The sequence below is a fragment of the Pteropus medius genome, unplaced genomic scaffold (assembly GCF_902729225.1).
Source record: "Pteropus medius unplaced genomic scaffold, Ma_sr-lr_union100, whole genome shotgun sequence".
Lineage (NCBI taxonomy): Eukaryota > Metazoa > Chordata > Mammalia > Chiroptera > Pteropodidae > Pteropus > Pteropus medius.
The window spans coordinates 12,916,234-12,933,286 of record NW_024342473.1 but is presented as its reverse complement, the minus strand read 5'-3'; the positions used below and the strand labels follow the sequence as shown (position 1 = coordinate 12,933,286).

At 51.2% G+C, this 17,053-nt stretch overlaps 2 protein-coding genes across 2 annotated transcripts in view; both read right to left on the bottom strand.

Moving 5' to 3' along the window:
• IGDCC3 (immunoglobulin superfamily DCC subclass member 3) overlaps positions 1 to 348 on the bottom strand; it is a 38,234-nt gene extending 37,886 nt beyond the window's left edge. Inside the window, exon 1 of the mRNA XM_039865550.1 lies at positions 243 to 348. Within this exon, the coding sequence (XP_039721484.1) occupies positions 243 to 348 (106 nt within the window). The remainder of the gene's footprint in view (positions 1 to 242) is intronic.
• A 2,546-nt stretch (positions 349 to 2,894) lies between these two features.
• The window catches only part of IGDCC4 (immunoglobulin superfamily DCC subclass member 4), a 36,938-nt gene continuing 22,779 nt past the window's right edge, over positions 2,895 to 17,053 (bottom strand). The window contains exons 9-20 of the mRNA XM_039865279.1: positions 16,499 to 16,636; positions 15,423 to 15,593; positions 14,174 to 14,410; positions 13,915 to 14,016; positions 11,784 to 11,967; positions 10,945 to 11,072; positions 9,239 to 9,409; positions 8,849 to 8,986; positions 8,008 to 8,113; positions 7,309 to 7,537; positions 6,402 to 6,563; positions 2,895 to 5,855 (exon numbers count right to left, since the gene is read on the bottom strand). Coding sequence (XP_039721213.1) covers positions 5,460 to 5,855; positions 6,402 to 6,563; positions 7,309 to 7,537; positions 8,008 to 8,113; positions 8,849 to 8,986; positions 9,239 to 9,409; positions 10,945 to 11,072; positions 11,784 to 11,967; positions 13,915 to 14,016; positions 14,174 to 14,410; positions 15,423 to 15,593; positions 16,499 to 16,636 — 2,162 coding nt within the window. The 3' untranslated portion in view covers positions 2,895 to 5,459. The remainder of the gene's footprint in view (positions 5,856 to 6,401; positions 6,564 to 7,308; positions 7,538 to 8,007; positions 8,114 to 8,848; positions 8,987 to 9,238; positions 9,410 to 10,944; positions 11,073 to 11,783; positions 11,968 to 13,914; positions 14,017 to 14,173; positions 14,411 to 15,422; positions 15,594 to 16,498; positions 16,637 to 17,053) is intronic.

Sequence of the window (17,053 nt, the reverse complement as noted above, 5' to 3'; positions counted from 1 at the left end):
CTCCCCGAGGGCTCCATTCTCAGCATCCCGCTGCCGCCCCTAGCAGCCTGGCCTGGTTGCCCTCTCCGCGGGCTCCGCCCCGTCCCGCTCGGCTTCCCTTCTCGCGCAAGTCGCTCCAGCCCGGGGTCCCCACGCAGGTCCGCGCCGCTCTCCCCACGTCCGTCCCCCGCGCCGGCTTACTCCCTTCTCGCCCTTCCCGGGGCTCGGTCCGAAGCCGCCCGGGGCTGGGAGCCCTCGCTCACCATCGGTCGGCGCGGGCAGCAGCAGCGGCAGCAGCAGCGGCAGCAGGAGCCGGGGCCGGCGCGGCGCGGGCTGGCGGCGCGGGGGCGCGGCGCGCGGGGCAGCCATGGGGCTCACGGTCAGCGCGGCTCGGCGACGCGCGGCTCCGGGGCCTCTCGCGGCTCACAGCGTCCCGCGGGGCCGGCGCCGGGGCCGGGGCCGGGGCACCGGCCGGGGCCGAGCCCGGGCGGCGGGGGGCTGGGGCCACATGCCTGCCTAGGAGCGCCGGGGGCTCCGGGGGAGCGCCGCTTGCGCCATCTTGCACCTACTGGGGCGATCTGTCAGCCTCGCCCGGGGTGCGCGCTCCGCACTCGCACCACCAGCGCCCGCCCCGCCCTCCTCTCTCCGCCCGCCGCCTGCCACCCCCCTTCCCTCCCCTCTGGTCCCCTCCCCCAGCCCCCTCTCCCCGGAGGCCCGGTCTGGGGAACAAAAGAGCCGGCGAGCGCTTTAAGCGGCCGGACATTCCCGGCTGCGCGGCGGACGCGCCCCCTGCGCTTTGAACTATGGCAGGAGCGGCCGGCGCCGTCCCGGGCTGCAGCCCCTTACCCGCTCCGAGCGGGCCATACCCGGACTTGGGGGGGCTGGGGAAGTGGAGACCAAGAGGACTGTAGAGTGGGTCCGAGCTACGGAGAAACGCGCAAAGCTTCAGGTTTTGCTTTGACCCACTCTTTCTTCGTGTCCAAGTCTATATTTTCGAGATAATTCCCCAAAAGCTGCACAAAGTTGTCAAAGGTTCGGTTTTCCATAAGGTTTCGGTCCTTCCACCCAAAGACTAGCACGTTTAGCAAGACTGGCTTCTCCAGACTGAAGCGTTCCGGCGCTTGGGTGAACGGGGAAGGTAGGAGGGGGTGGGAAGGCAGCTTCCTCCAGGGCCGAGAGAGCGGACCCAACAGGACAATAAGAACGCGAAAGTAACCTGGATTCCGACCCCAGTTCTGCCAGCTGTCTAACCCAGCCAATCCAGGCAGTCATTCTCTGAGCTCACCTGAAAAATAAAGATAATCATATCTCTCCTACTCACTCCTAGAGACCATTAAACCACACAGGTCCTGGGAACTGGAAAAGCACATCGAGAGTTAAAATTCCCAGTAACATTTCTACACCCAAAAAAGACTCAATGTTTCATGTCAAAGAACACATAAGGAGATAGCATAGGTCCCTATGAGAATGAGATAGAAGGTAAGCATGTCTCCTAGGGGATTCATAGCCATGCTAGCCCTAAGAGATCTTGAATTTTCACCACTCACTATTAAATGATCTGTTGAGTCCAGCATGATGGCCAAGCCCATCAAAATTATTGAGCATCTACTAAGTTCTAGGAGCAAGAAATTTAAAGGGGGTAGGTAGTCTTTGCCTCCCTGATACTCTTTGCTATTTGCTCCTCTGATATTGGACTGGAATGGCAGAGGAATAAACAAGTCTCTCTTTTGATACCAACTCTGGAATTTGAAGATCAGGAACGTTACCCGTATATAAAACTAACTTTGGTGTAGATGAGTTTAGAAGTACAGGCCTCCAGAAACAAATTTACTAATGATGGGGTTTGTGCAGCCCAAGGACTCCTTAGTCTGTAGTAGCAATTGAAAGATGAGCCTGAGAGACGGAACTTTAGGCATGTGAGCAGTAGAAGGCAATGGAGAAATTCAGGGTCAGGAGACACTAGCACACCAAAGCCCAAACTGATTTCATTGTAAGGAAGGGCAGAACTGATGGGCCTCTACTGGCCATAGGAAAGAGAAGGAATGGGGGGGGGCTCCTAAGCCCAAAATCCTAGAATTCCCTCCTGCAGGGCTTGAATTCTTAAAACCCCTTCTGGGCTTGTCCTGAACTCTGAGAGGTCAAATTGGTGTCCTGAGCTGCTGTCATTTTAAATTCATTTTGACAAGTGTTTAATTCTTCTTTATCACAACCCTTGGTCTGAGAGTGATATGCAAATAATGACTATTTTGTGCCATGCAAAATGTGCAATATCTCTCTGTATGATCTGTCAATTAACTCGGGTCTGGCCCACCAGCCACTTAGGGGGTGGTCCTGGGCAGGGCAGCCTCTGGCTCTTGGTTCCCTCCAGCAGAAAAACATGCACATTCCAGGCCCTGTGAAGATCTTAGCAAAGCAGCTGCCAACTGTGATCCTGAGATAAGTGTGGAGCGTGAGTGTGGAGTTTTTTGTGTGACTGTATGTCCATGTTTGAGTTAATGGACACAGGGGTGTTTGTGACGGTAAATATACACATGTGGGTCTCTAAGCTTGCATGGATATGTGAATGTTCAGCTATCAGCAATTTTGGAGACCAGAATTATACAGAAGACCCCAAATCTCTGGAGTTGTTCGTTCACTCCTCCTTGCACCCAAGAAAGTTAAAAAAAAATGTGTTATACAGGTGGAAATAAATCTGCAGAGAGCCTAAAAGAGTGCCATCAAAGAACTAATCTTTCCTAAGTTTAAGTCTTTTCCGAAGTGCCTATTGAGGGAGGAAGATGATTCAGTTCTTTCCCATGACCACTTGCTCTCTCTAGCCTCAAAAAGCAACATTTCCCATCTGGGAAGAAATACATTCTCTATGCAGAAAGGCTGAGGAAATTCTAGACATTGGTTCCAAAAGAGAATGCCACATATTTGGAAAATAGTTTATTAATTCATTATTAAGGACAGATACATGATCGATGCCTTGGCTTAACCCTAAAAAGTGTCATATTTGTAAGGAGAAAAAAATGCTGAAAAATAATTAAATAATATAGCATAAACTAAATACAGACAAATAAATGAGCAGGTACTGATTACACATGTCATGCATCAAAAGAAGGAAGATTTTAAAATGAGACTCAAAAAATGTAAGGCAATGATGGTAGGTGACAAAGGGATTAATACCCTGTAAAGGGCCGATAGACTCTTTTCTAATAAAAATACTGCTACAAAGACACAAACCTAACACTTCCAAATTACCCAGAGCCCAAATTATATATAATACTAGTGAGTAATGGCCACTTTCTTATCAACTGTGAGTTATAGGCAGATACCAGATTTATTACTTATTTGCTTTTGAGAAACAATTTTCCACCCAACCTAATGGGTTATAAATTGTCTCATTTGCAGCTATTTAATTTAAACCAGAACCTCAGTGCCTGTTAAACAAGAACATGAAAAATGACTATGTGGTGTAATGCTAAGAGCCTACTGTTAAAACAGCCATTTAATTCAGGGCAGTTTTTTTTTTCCCCCCTTTAGAAAAAAAATCAAACCGGCAAAATAAAAACGAGGCTTTTGACCTTCAGAGCAATGATGAAACATATACCGTGGTGTTAGCCACAGCAACACCGAATACTACAAAAATAGTACAAGTGACAATTCTGTCCTTAACGAGATACAAAACCAACATTAATAATCTTTAGTGTTATCATAGGCTGGTTGAAGGAGGGGGAGGGGGAGGAAATGTAGGTGCAGATGTCAAACGTGAGTGACACCCGAGTGTAATAAACACGATGTTGAAAAGGTCTGAGGAAGCTGCAACTCCGCTGAGAGACATTTCACCATTTAAAAAAAAAAAGAAAGAAAGAAAAGAAAGGAAAGATAGACTGGTTATTTCTAATTTGGCCCAGAAGCCAGAGTTAACCCTTAAGGTGCCAATCAGTTAAAAAGATGCATTTAGGGAGAAAAGACCCCACATTCTATGCTCCTATGAGAGGCTGAAGTGCAAAATCTAATAAGTGACATTGTTTTCTCTACACAGGAAATAGAAGTCAAGCTTGTCCCTGTGTGATGGGTCAACAGATAATGACTTCAGGATTGAATTTAAAGAAAAAGAAACAAAATGAACCAATCACCCTTGTCCTGTGCAAAGACCTCCTTTCTAGCACCTAAGAGGATGAGATTCCTCTCACCCCCACCCCATCAGCTCATGTTCAGGGTGTATAGAGTGGGAAGCTACAGGGTTACAGTGCCCCTAATTCCCACTCCCCTTCTCTCTTTAGCTTCAGCTGGGAAGGAAGATCTCAAACCTCTCCATTCAGCCAACCTGCCTCCCTGCATAGAAAGGAGGGAGAAATTTCATCCTGAGCCTTTGGGTCATGTACCCCTTTCCCCATCTCAAAAGTCCCCTTGTGTGACTGGGACTCATCACCTCCAAGAAGAGTCCTCCCATCTCAATACCAGGGAAAAAGATACAAGGGAAGCAAGAAGGTCTTCTCCAAACCTGTACTGGGGTGGGCAGTCTGCCTGGGGAGGGGACATATGGAGGCACAGAGAGAAGAGGGAGCAGGAGGGTAATGGGTGAAGTGGACGGCGGACATAGGAGTCACGCTATGGCCTTGAAGCAGATATGAGGTAGTCATGTTGTTAGGGAAGGAAGGCGGGAGAACCACATGACACAGTCCGGGAGAGGCATGAGAGACAGGACAGGTGGACAGACAGAGGAGACACAGAAACAAAAGAGAGGAAAGGAAAGAGTATCAGGGAGGAAGCGAAGGGCACTAGAATTAGGAGAGCAAGTTGACTGGGAGACAGGCCATTAGAGTAGTGAAGGGGAAGAAAGGAGGGGAGAGCCAGAGAAAGCACATGTTTAAAACCAGGCACTTCCTAAATTTCAAAAATGAATGCAGAGTTGCTCTGAGGGGAACCAGAGTCACGCTCTCAATTTGGGACATGGGACAGGGGAGATGGGTGGAGGGAGGAGATGCAACTAAAATGTTAGGCATTCAGAGCCTACCTGCACTCAGCCCAGCCAGACAGGAAAATGGGCTGGGGCTGTCTTTGTCAGACAGGGCACTGGAGACACTCTCAGAGTGTGTAATAAATGCTGGGTGATGGAGGTTGGGGCCCCAGAGGGCTGGGGACTGACCACTCTGGGGTACTGTACTGACCCGGAGGATCAGTTATACTGTACTGACCACTGCCTAGACCAAGGTTTCCCAGCCTGTCAACTAGCACACACACATGTGTTTCACATATGTGTACATCACACATAGCATAGCCATGCTTCACATGTCTCATATATCACATGTGTCACAGAGTATGGGGGAGTGAATAATCCATTTCTTCCTCTCTCCCTAGCCAAATCACCCTAGGCGGCTCCAAATGGCTTGATGATACTCAGTATCTGAAGGTACACATGTGTACATGCATGGCCACACATGTCATATCCCATGATCTGTATCGGCCTACCCCCAACTGTCCCTCTAGGGGAGCTAAGCAGAGGAGGACACTGGGGCTCTGGACAAGCCTGGGCTGGTTCCTAGAGAGCAGGGGGCCTTTGGCTGGCAGCTGTTCCCAGAGGCCTCCTCCAGAGCCTCATTTGGCTGGAGGTTCGGGTAGGGGCAAGAAGTTGCCTCCGGCAGGCAAGTAAGTCTGTCTGGCCCAGTGGTTGCCTGCTCACATCCTCCCAGCTCCCTATCCAGTAAATCTACCCCTTGCCCTAGATCCACAACACCCAAAGGAGCCTCCAAACCCAGGGGATCCTCAGGTTCCAGATCTTGGAGGTGGAGGTCAGGATTCCCTCTGGAGGCACTAAAGTCAGAGTGGACAATGACTTCAGCCTCCACCTGGTTCCTGCAGGCTGGAGGTGGCTTCTTCCTCCCATTGCCCTGGTCAGAGCAGAGAACACAAAGACAGGGTGATCAACACAGAGTGATCATCAGAAGAATGACCAACATACTTGGGGTCTAGAGAATGACACCCCCAGTGCCCCAGAGTATATGTCACATGGAAGTTGGTAAAGGAAGCATGCTGATTACCCTATAAGAGGTGATCAGACCCATGGGAAAAAAATGAAATACTACCATTTGCCCTTGCCCAGAATTTCTAGGACTACCGGATTCATCAGGGCCTCAATGAATAGGAGGAGGGGCTGAGGGCACTCAGGCCAGGCCACCCTCAGACCCATGGTAACTCTGTTGTGGCTCACTTAGATCTAGGTAAAGGAGGGACTGTCCCCAATCCAGGTGAAACACAGATTCCTACAGAGTAGCTAGCCTTCTACCCACTCACCTTCAGAGGCTCCAGGGGTCTCTTGGCTAGACTCCTATCCCCAGGAAAGTGACCATCAGGGGTCTCCAGAGAACTCGCTATTGCTCTTCATAAGCATGAGGACCCTTCTCTCCTTTCTTACCCCTTCCTCCCAGGACACTGACCTTTATGGCATCATACACCAGAGCCTGCAGCAACAGCGTCTGCCCAGTTCCAGCAGGGGGCAGCAGAGCCCGGGTCAGAGAAGGCATGGGGCCTGCCTGGGGCAGCTCACAGCCTGCCCAGGAACCTGACCAGCTCGGCCCACCTGGCTGAGCCCATGAGATCTGCACAGGGGAGAGAAGCAAGAAACGGAAGCACTGAGGGGCTGGCTGGGAGAGGAAAGAGGATGGAGACTCTCTCCACAGACTCTGGCCCCCTTGCTTTCTCCCTCCCCAAGGGTGTGGGGAGGAGTGCAGAATGGATAGAAGTCCTGCAGAAAAGCCTAATATCATCGCCTTGGCAAAGCCCACAGGTTTCCAAGTCAGGCAGGGTCTCCTTCAGCAGAGAAGCAGGGAAAGGGTGAGGAAGGACTCACGGGGTTGAGCAGGCTGGTCAGAGAAGGGTGGGATGAGCCACTATTGCAAGCATGAAGGGGTCCTTCCCCCTACATGGCCCACCTTATCTGGGTCCCAGTCCCACTTGGCTACTGCCAACCTAACCAGCCTCTTTTCCTCTTATTGGGGAGGGCTGGATCTTATGCATCTCCCCAGTTTCCAGGATGAGGAAGGATCTGGGTGTTCTGGCTACCATGAGTCACTTGCAAAAAGCCCATCAGGGGCCCTCCTCTTCTTCTGTGAGATCCAGGCTGACCTATTCTGCCAGGGATGGAGGCCCATCTGCTTCCCAGCCCTGCCAACCCCTTTCACGGAGGAAGGAGAGACAGTGCCTTTTCTTTTGCAGCTGGACCCAGTGAAAAGGGAAGGAAGGGAATTTTCTCAAAGTATCATCCGTTGTGTTCTTACGCCCCCTCGTGTCCTATTTAGGAGTGAGCTGCAGTGTGGGACTAACCTATTGAAGCTTCAGGCTCACCTTTCTCTTGGAGTGACCTCGGCAGTCTGAAACGCCGCCACCCATAAGGCTGTGCACTTCAGCCCTGTCCTCGATGTCTGAAGGTGGTGGGGACCAGTCCTGGGGACGGGGGTGCACAAGGGACTCCAGTTCATGGATAGCTGCAGGGCTGGGGGGTCCAAGGCGGGCCCGAGAGTACAGTGCGGGGTTCCCAGCAGTGGCAGTGGAGGACAGGCCTGGGAGGGATTCCCTGGAAGGGAAGATAGGCACAGGGGTCAGAGAGTGAGGGATAGGGGTGGGATTGAGACCTATTCCAGCCTATGTCCCTGCCCATCTCTGGGACTTGGTTTGCAGTCTGTACAATGAGTAAGAAACTGTTAAAAGCAGCTGTGACACTACAAATAGGACCCTTCTTCTCTTGGCTCCAGACATCTGGAGATTTGGGGTTTCCTCTCTCCAAGATGCTGGCAGCTACAGAAGTGGGAGACAGGCAGTTCTGCCTATGCATGCCCTTGCTAAAGGGGCGGGCTGGGGGATTCCTTAAACCCAGCCCATACTCTCATGAGGCTATTACCCCCAGTCCCTTCATCCCAGAGTCCTAACTTCAATGGGGTTCCTGGGGGTGCCTAGGGCAAGTCATGGCTACTTTCTCTGCTCTCTCCTCTCTGTAGTCCTCGGGAAATCTCTCCTCTTTGAGGTCAGACTGGTTCCTTCACCCACCTGTGGGGGCTGCGGCGCAGGCCAGCACACATGCAGGCCAGGAGGCAGAGGAGGCCCAGGCACACACCCACAATGATGCCTGTGACTGAGTGCACATCCAGGGTGTCTGGTGGGGAAGAGAGAGGGGAAACAACAGGTCAATGACAGGAGAAGGCCCAGGGTTCATAGATCAGGACTTCTTGTGGTTTCCTCAGGGGACCACCGGCTGGAGTCTCACTCTTGGGATACTCAAAATCTTCTGATGCAAGGACAGGAGGGCCCCACAGCCTCACAGAGACCACGACTACCTCTCTCTCTAACTGTGCTCCCCACCGGACATCCAGAAGTTGTGGTCCCTCCCCATCAACCTGCCAACCAGGGCTTGTTTCATGGGTGTGCAATAAGTACAGTCATGCAGGGCCCATGCTGAGAAGGCCTCTGTGCTTGATTTAATGTTCTGCTGTCACTTTCTAATTTTTTTAATAAGGAGCCCCTCATTTGCATTTCACACCAGGCCCTGCCAATTACATAGCCAGTCCTTCTGCCCACCTCCACCCCATAAAGTTCATCACCTCTCCAAGCCAATTCTCCAACCAAAGCAATCTCCCAAAGACACCAAACCAGTCTCCCAAAAATCTGATCTCTCAAATTAATCACCACTGAACCACACCCATTTCCCCTTCAAAATGTTTTTCTCCGCAACAAACTAGGAGGGCAGTTGTCCAAAACAATGAAAGTGCAGTCATGCCAGGTGGCAGGGCCTTGGAAGAGATGGCTTTCAGGTTATAAGTCAACTCCAGGGGCCTCTGGAAACCTCGGATGCTCCAGAACGGATCCCACTCCTCCCTTCCTGCCCTCTCACCTGCGAGATTCTCCTGGAGAGTGATCACATCCTGCAGGCCAGAGAAGGGCCCAGGCCCCACCTCTGTGCGTGCCCCCATCTTGAAGAAGTACCTAGTGTCGCTCTCCAGGCCGCGTACCTCAGCACTGAAGATATTTCCTGGGATGTGGGGGAAGCAGGGAAAGCAAGGCTAGTGGGTTGAGCAGGGTGGGATGCAGGGATAGGCTGGAAAGCAGGACTGGGAAAGTAGCCTACTCCCACTCAGGAAACAGCCTCTGCCTGTTCCTCCTAGAAACCCCTGGAACAAACCTCAGCCGCTCTCTCACTACTAACCCAGCCACTAGAGAGTTTGGGAAGTGGGGAGAGAATGGGGAAGCTCTTGCTCCAATGCCCTCGGGCAGGAGCCCTCACCCTCTGTGGTGAGCAAGGTCCACTGATGCTCGGGCTGGGTGTGGTTGTTGCTATATAGGATCAGATACTCCACGATCTCCCCATTGGGCTCCGTGGGGGGGCACCAGTGCAGCAGAACAGTGGATGGTGTCAGGGAGCTCAGACGCAGGTCGGATGGGGGTGTCGAGGGCCCTGGGGTGCAGGGGAGGAGATGGGGAGAGGCAGGGTCACTGAGAGCCCCAGCTCTGGGGGCAGCTGTGAGACAGAACAGGGATATATGGCCTCTTTTATTCCTCCTTCACTGGAACAAACCACAAACCACAAAGCAAAATAAGATCTGGTCTTTAATTGGAGGATTTCTGGAAAATGATTGGGGAGGGGGGCTTTACCACTGTGCTCCCCTCCCTGAAACTCTTTCCTACTCTTTGGAGCAGAGCTCCCTAAATTTCCACACCCAGATACCTCCAAGGGTTGAGGAGACTGTCTGGTATTCTAGGAACTTGGAGGCAGAGCTCAAAAATTTTTGGAAGGCTTATATTCTATTTTAAAATTTCAAGCTAAGTTTGCTATCTATTTCATGGCGAAGTTTAACATAAAAATAGTATTTAAAATTATTTATCATTAAAAATTCCTAACTCCCCTTGCCACTCCAAATCTTTAAGTACAATTGGTTGATGCCTTGTGCAGCCTTTGTCTATGCCCCTGGCACAGGCCCTACAGGGTCGTGAGCACCGCTGTGTAAGAGGTACCACCTTGGCCAACTTCGGTCTTGTATTTAGAGAAGAAGCTGATCCTGGGAGGTGGGGGTGAATGAAGAAAGTTGAAAAGGAGAGGCACAAGGTGACTGGTAAGCTAGGAAGGGACAGAGACTTAGGGGTTCAGGTATTCGAGGCTTAACAGAGGGTAAAATGGCGACCCAGGGCTCTAAGGTGTAACAGAGCCACAGGATCACGGGCTGCAGGAACCCTCTTCTCAGGCTCCAGTTTCCACATCTGCAGAAAGAGAACCCTCCCCTCTGCAGCATGGTCAGTTGTGCTGGGGACCCAATGTCATCAAGTCTCCTTTGAGAAAACATCAGGTCTCCCTAAACTCCATGTGCAGTGTAAGACCATAATAACAGGTCATAGCGGGGTGAGAAACAATTTGAAAACAGTTTTTAAAAAGGCAAATTCATGAGAAGGGAGGGCCTCCCCACCCCATCCCACACACATTTTCCTATTTCAGCACAAAGGTCCCCGGTTGATGGGAAGGTGAACGGTCTTAAGGCTGGTGGAACCGAAAAGCCTCTGCTGTGAGACGGAAGTCCACTTGTCTTGAAATGCCGTTTCCAAAGAGTTCCAGAATCACAGACTTGCAGAGTGAATAGTCCCATCCTCTCTTTTTACGGATGAGGACGGTGGCCCTGGATGGGGAAGGGACCTGCTCGAGTCTCCCTGTGTGTAAAGAGCAGGATGGGGGACCCAAACGCAGAATACAGGTGACCTGTCTCTCTCCCCTTGCCCCTCTTCACCAGCTCAGTGAGGTCTTGGCATAGCCTCTTAAAAGAAGCCACACTTCTAAATTCTATGTTGTTATTTTTATGGGTAACCAACACTGGCCTATGGAAATGCACAGCAAACTACAGATACTTAAGGGGTCTTGAGGGACATTTCAGAAGAGGGCTTCTGGGGCAAGAAGGAGTTGGGTAAAAGATGGATTGGTAGCAAGAGGGCTGAGAGGACACTCACGGTCAGGCAGGGTGGAACGCTCCACCACAGAACCAAAAGGCCCATCCATGTCCACGCCGTGGGACTGGACCGCAAACTCGTATTTGGTGAATGGCTTCAGCCCGCCAATGAGGATGTCTTCTCCTGAGCTGCAGAGGCAAGAAACAGGACTAGTGCTCTCAGGCACACCCTCTTAACAGGGCAGCTCCTCCAGATCTACTCCCCTGGCCCCAGCCCTAGCCCCAGGCCCTACCCTGGGAAGAGTATCTGCTCTCTGGCATGGGGGCCACCAACAGCAGCCAGAGAACCTACGGAGAGATCTGGATGTATGCTGCTCCGAGGGTATCGTGCTCCATGTCCAATCTCCAAAGCAGGCCCCCTTCTCCAGGAAACGTTCCTGGATTAATCCGAGTCGACCTTCACCCAAGGAACCATCTCTGATACATCTTTTCCTTGATTTAATTTTACTTTAGCTGCAATTGTATACATCTATTGCTTTTTATGCGATGTTTCCTCTGCCAAACGAGCAGCTCCTGTGAGTACTGTCTCTCCTTCTGACTGGAGGCTCTCCCAGGAGAGCATCTGGGTGGTCTTTTCCCCATCATATTGGGAGCCAGCCCTCTGGGGTAGAAGAAACAGGTCTGTCTGCATCACGCTCCCAAGGGTTCAGTACAAGGCTCTGTTGTAAGGGGATAGGATGGAATGGGCTCTCCTGTTCCTCCATCAGGTCATCAGACCTCAGTGTGCTCCCAGTGTAACACATGAGCCCTGAGAGGTTCCTGAATCCCCCAGGGTCCCTGTTCTCATCACTATCTGCTGCCTTCTTTCCTTCCTTCATAGTATTAGCCCCTTATCCTCACCTGGTGTAATAGGTGACCAGGGAGGCATTCCTGAGCCCCCAGGGGCTAAAGCGCACAGTGTAGTTGACGATCTTGACTGTGGTAAAGTCTGGTTTTTTCCACCGAAGCCAAATGGATGTGGAGCTGTTTGATTCCGCATGGACGTGGGCAGGGGGCAAAGGTGGCCCCCTCTGGATGGGCAGGTCTGGAAGGTGAAAATTAGAGTGTGGGGAAGGAAGGACACTCGGCCTAAAAATGTATGGTATTTTACAGTTCTCAGTTTACAGTTATTTTCTTCTATCCACTCTCTTTTGTTCCTGGGTGTTGGGTAGTATCTTTCTCACTTCACTGATGAGGAAACTGAGGCTCCCAAGAATTTAAGTGATTTTTACCAAGGTTATACATATAGCAGACCATAATAGAGAAAGGTAGCAAATCATGGCAACTAAGAGCATAGACTCTGGAGCCAGGCTGCCCTGGTTTAAATTCCAGCTCTGGCACTTCCTAGCTGTGTAATCTTGGAGAAGTTACTTAACCCAGCTATGCCTCCATTCCCTATTCTGTCAGTGGGGCTGATAATAGTATCTACCTCATAGCATTGTTATGAGGATGAAGTTAGTTAATATTTGCAAAGTGTATAGAACAGTATCTGTCATATTGTTATGAATTGAATGTTTGTGCCCCCCAATTTATATTGTCGAAATCTGAATATATGGTGGAATGCTCACGAATGGGATTAGTGCCTGTCTTTGTCCATTTGAGCTACTATAATGAAGTACCATAGACCGGGTGGCTTATAAATGACAAAAACTTATTTGTCACAGTTCTGGAGGTTAGAGTCCGAGATCAGGGTGCCAGCACAGTCAAGTTCTGGTGAGAGCCCTCTTCCAGGTTGCAGATTGCCAACTTCTCATTGTATGGTCACATGGCAGAGAACAGAAAGAGAAAGCAAGCCCTCTAGAGACTCTTACAAGGGCACTAATCCCATGCATGAGGGCTCCACCCTCATGACCTCATCTAATCCTAATACATCACATTGGAGGGTATGGTTTCAATATATGAATTTTGGAGGAACACAAACTTTTCAGTCCACAACAGTACCTTTATAGAAGAGAACCAGAGAGCTCTCCAGACCTCTTTCAGCCACGTGAGGACACAGCCAGAGGATGGCCTATGGTCTATGAACCAGGAAGTGGGCTCTCACCAGACACTGATTCTGCCAGTGCCTTGATCTTGGACTTCCCAGCCTCTAGAACTGTGAGAACCAAATGTTGGTTGTTTAAGACTATGGTATTTTTGTTATAGCAACCTAAACTAAGATATATATATATATATATATATATATATATATATATATATATATATAATATTATAGGATGATATGTTTATTACATAAACATCAAATAAAATAAACTCCATGACAGCAGTTCCATTACTTATTTGTGTTGTTCATCACTAAATTCCCAGAACGGAGCTGATACATAGTAGACACTCAGTAAAAGATCTGCTGAGTGAACAAACTGGAATTAGAACCCAGGTTTCCTAGCCCTGGTTGAGTTCTCTTTCCACTAACCCACATGGCTGGAAATCAGCCTGGGAAGTTAGGGGTGAGGCAGTATCATGATGGGCAACAGAAGTGTCCAGTAGAGGGCCACGGGCAGTGCACTGCAGTGGACAGACTTTTACTTGGAAGTCAGTGGTCCTGGTTCGTCTAGGCTCTGTGAGACCTTGGACAAGTCCCTTTACCTCTCGGAGCCTCAGCTTCCTGGTGGGCCATGTAGGGATACTCTCTGCCTAGAGTGGAGGGACAATCTGATAAGTAGTGTAATGTAGGTAGACGTGTTTTAAAAATTATCTAAAAGACAAACTTGGGGTCAGGAGTCAACTGATCAACCATGGGGTTTCTCTCTGCTCTAATCTTCCAAATTGGCACTGCTCATAGGTAATGAAAATGTGGTACCAGGCCTAAAAGACTGCACAAACTGGAGCTTCTTTCCATGACAGAGGCTGTCTAGAGCTAGAGGAGGACCCCTGAGCCTAGGAGAATGGTTTTGGGGGTGGCTGAGGCTACCAGATGGCCCGACTACCAGGGCTGGCCCAGAGGAAAGGCGAAGGAAGCTGCACACAAACCCCTTAACTGAGACCCCCTCACCTGGTGTGGGAGCCTTCTCCGTCTTGCCCTTCCACACTGCTGCATAGCCGTCCTCATGTTTGTTGAATGCCACCACCTTCACCTCATACAGCCGGCCAGGGACTAGGGAAGGTTAAGGGGATCACTCGCTAGCTAGAAGAACCTGTGGGGTCACTCTCTTGTTTCCAGAGAGGATTCCATCTCCAACTTTTGCACCCAGCTTGTCCAGTCCCCTACTGAAGCTACATCCGTCTCGCTCCCTCCCCCCAGCCCTCCTCACCTAACTGGGTCAGCTCATACTGCTTCACTTTCTTCTTGAGCCGGACAGGCCCCACATCCCAAGCCTGGTCTCCACGGCCCCCTGGGGGGCTCTCACCATTGGCCTCCTCCTCGGCCCCCACCTCCCGCCAGTACAGTTTGTAGCCAGAGATCTGGGCCGGGTGAGGGGGCGGCTGCCATGACACGACCAGGGACTCCATCCTTGCCTGTACCTTCAACTCTGCAGGGGCAAAAGGGACTGGGGGCAGAGGAGCAGGACGGCAGGAAAGAAGAAGAGAATAGGGAATAAGAGGAAGGAGGCCAAGAATGGGAAAGGGGGAAGGGGCAGGAGGAAGCAAAAAGCAGGAGGACAGCATTGAGTGAGAGCCTTGCCAGACTTCTCCCTCTGCATCACCACTCAGCTACCACCTTAAGTGCTAGGCCACGGCTGGTCTAGAGGTAAACTCATTATTCCACAAGCCCAGAGTGCTGAGGATGGAATGCTAAGCCTTTGCACAGAGGTTAGCAAGAAGCCCCTCTGGGGCAGGGGTGACAGTACTCAGCACAGAGTAGGCTCTATAATTCTTCTGAAGAAATGAATGCATGGATACTTGCAGGCATGGATACAGGGGGTCACAAGGGTTGAGGAGGCCAGGAAGGAGGGATGGAGCCACTGGAGTGGGAACCCGACTTGGAGCCTAAGAGTGGGGGCTTAGTGTGTGTTAGACACTGTTCTAAGTACTTCGTACATACATTTTAACTTTACTCTCACAACCCTACAAATAATGTAAATACCATTATCCCAATTTTACAGGTGAGAAAACTGAGGCTCAGAGACATTAAGTAACTTGCCCAAGGTCACACAGATAGTATGTGTGCCAGGATTTGTCTTCATTTAATCGCTCTACTATTGGGCCTCTCAACAGAACAATCACAATCATGGAAGCAGCTGCTATTTAACAAGTTCTTATCGCGTACTAAACGCTTTGTTTACAATACATTTTCAATCCTCGCACCTCCCTTGCTAGTAAATGAAGCCTTAGAGTTGTGAATGACTTGTCCGAGGTCACAAAGCAGAAGAAGGGACACTTCAACTTAGATGTGTCTGCAAAGGCCAGCCCTTCCCCTCTACACACATCCTCCCTGACCCAACGAGCAGGGGTGGGCATGGAAAGTCTCTGATGGAGTGTGTGGTTGGGTCTGGGTTCCGAGGACACATACACAACCAAAGTCATGCGTGTCGCTTGGTCTGGTCCCCTCTGAGCCCGTACCGTGACTCTGATTGTGTATACCGGGCGTCCTGTGCTGCATCCACTGGGAGGGCACTCCGTAGCCGGCCCCTGTGCCAGCCAAAATCCGTACTCGATACACCTTGTTGGGCAGAAGTGAGTTCAGTGTAAGCTGTGTCTCATTCCCTGACACCTCGGTGGAGAAAATATGATCTGCTGGGACAGAAAAGATGCTGGTGGGAGGCCACCTGAGGACCACAACACCCAAACATCCCTACATTGCCTCTTTCACCTCCGTTCCTGGTTCCTCAGTACTCATCGGAGCCTGAGGCCCTCTCAGCACTGGCCCCTCAGTGCCTGGGGGGACTCCACGGCTCCAGGGCTGACTCCTGGGCTTCCCATCCTAGCTGATACAGCTATCGGCCTCAGCTCAGAGTGAAAACAATCATGGCATGGTGTCCCCACTTCCTAATAAGCTGTCAACAATATCTCTCCCGACCCCCGTCACACACACACTATAGCACAGGCACAGGGGTTGGCTGTGAGGGCCATCCGGCACTGCCTGCCTTTCAAAGCCCTGGCAACCACCCAAAAGCCCCCTGCCTCATCCTTCCCTCCCTCTCTCCACCCTCACCCTGGCCCCCCAGCCACTTGCCTTCTCCTAACTCTTTATCTCTTTCATACTCCTCCCCTAGATTACCGATATTTGCCCTAACACACCCTCCCCAATGCTCCATTCTCCCATCCCACAAGCACCGCCCCACCTTCCTATCCCTCATCCGCAACTTGTGCTGGATCCCCAGGGATCACCTAGGCCACCTGCCTCAATTCACAGATAAGGAAACTGAGACAGGGACTCATCAGGATGACACATTGTAGCTGTACAGGAGGTGGGGCCAGAACTCAGGCCTCCTTCTGCCTTGAGCTAGCCCTCTCTTCACTGCCGCTGCCCCGAACCCTAGCCCACACTCCTCTTTTCCAGGTTCACCTTTCCTACTCCCACACACTGCCTAATTTCCTTGGACTTCCCCCACTTTGCTCAGGTCCTCAGCTGCTCTGATCACCCTTCCCAGCCACAATTCCCAGCCAGGTGGATCCCGCATCCTGCCCCCACTCACCTTCCTTTCCCAAACCATACTCTATCTTGTACTTCACCACCTGCCCATTGCTCAGGCTGGGAGGCAGGGGCAGCCACGCCACCCTGATGTCCGAGGGGTTGGGGCTGGACAGGGAGAGCTGAGGTGCTGCACTGGGGACTGAGACAGAAGAACAGCAGCATGAGCTCTGCTCCACCGACGTGGAAGGTGAGGCCCAGGAGCAGTCAGAGACTTGCCCAGGTCACACAGCAAGTCAGAGAAGTAGGCCCAGGACCAGGATCTGAGGGAGGAAAGGGAGCCTCTAAGGGGAGCCCCAAGCTGGAGAGGAGGGGACATCTTTCCCACCCTGAAAAAGGTTTGAGGCACAAGCTTCCACATTCAGTGGGTTGTCTCTGGTCTCTGCCTGAATGGATGGTATCTGGAGGTCACGGAGAAGGGCCACATGATATAGGGAATCACGAGCTGAGATCTCGAGTCCCAGCTGTACTACTGACCCTGGGCAAGTCACTCTCATTTTTTGGGCCTCAGTTTCTCCAACTGTAAATTGGGGAAAAGAACCTTTGCCCACCCCCTTTC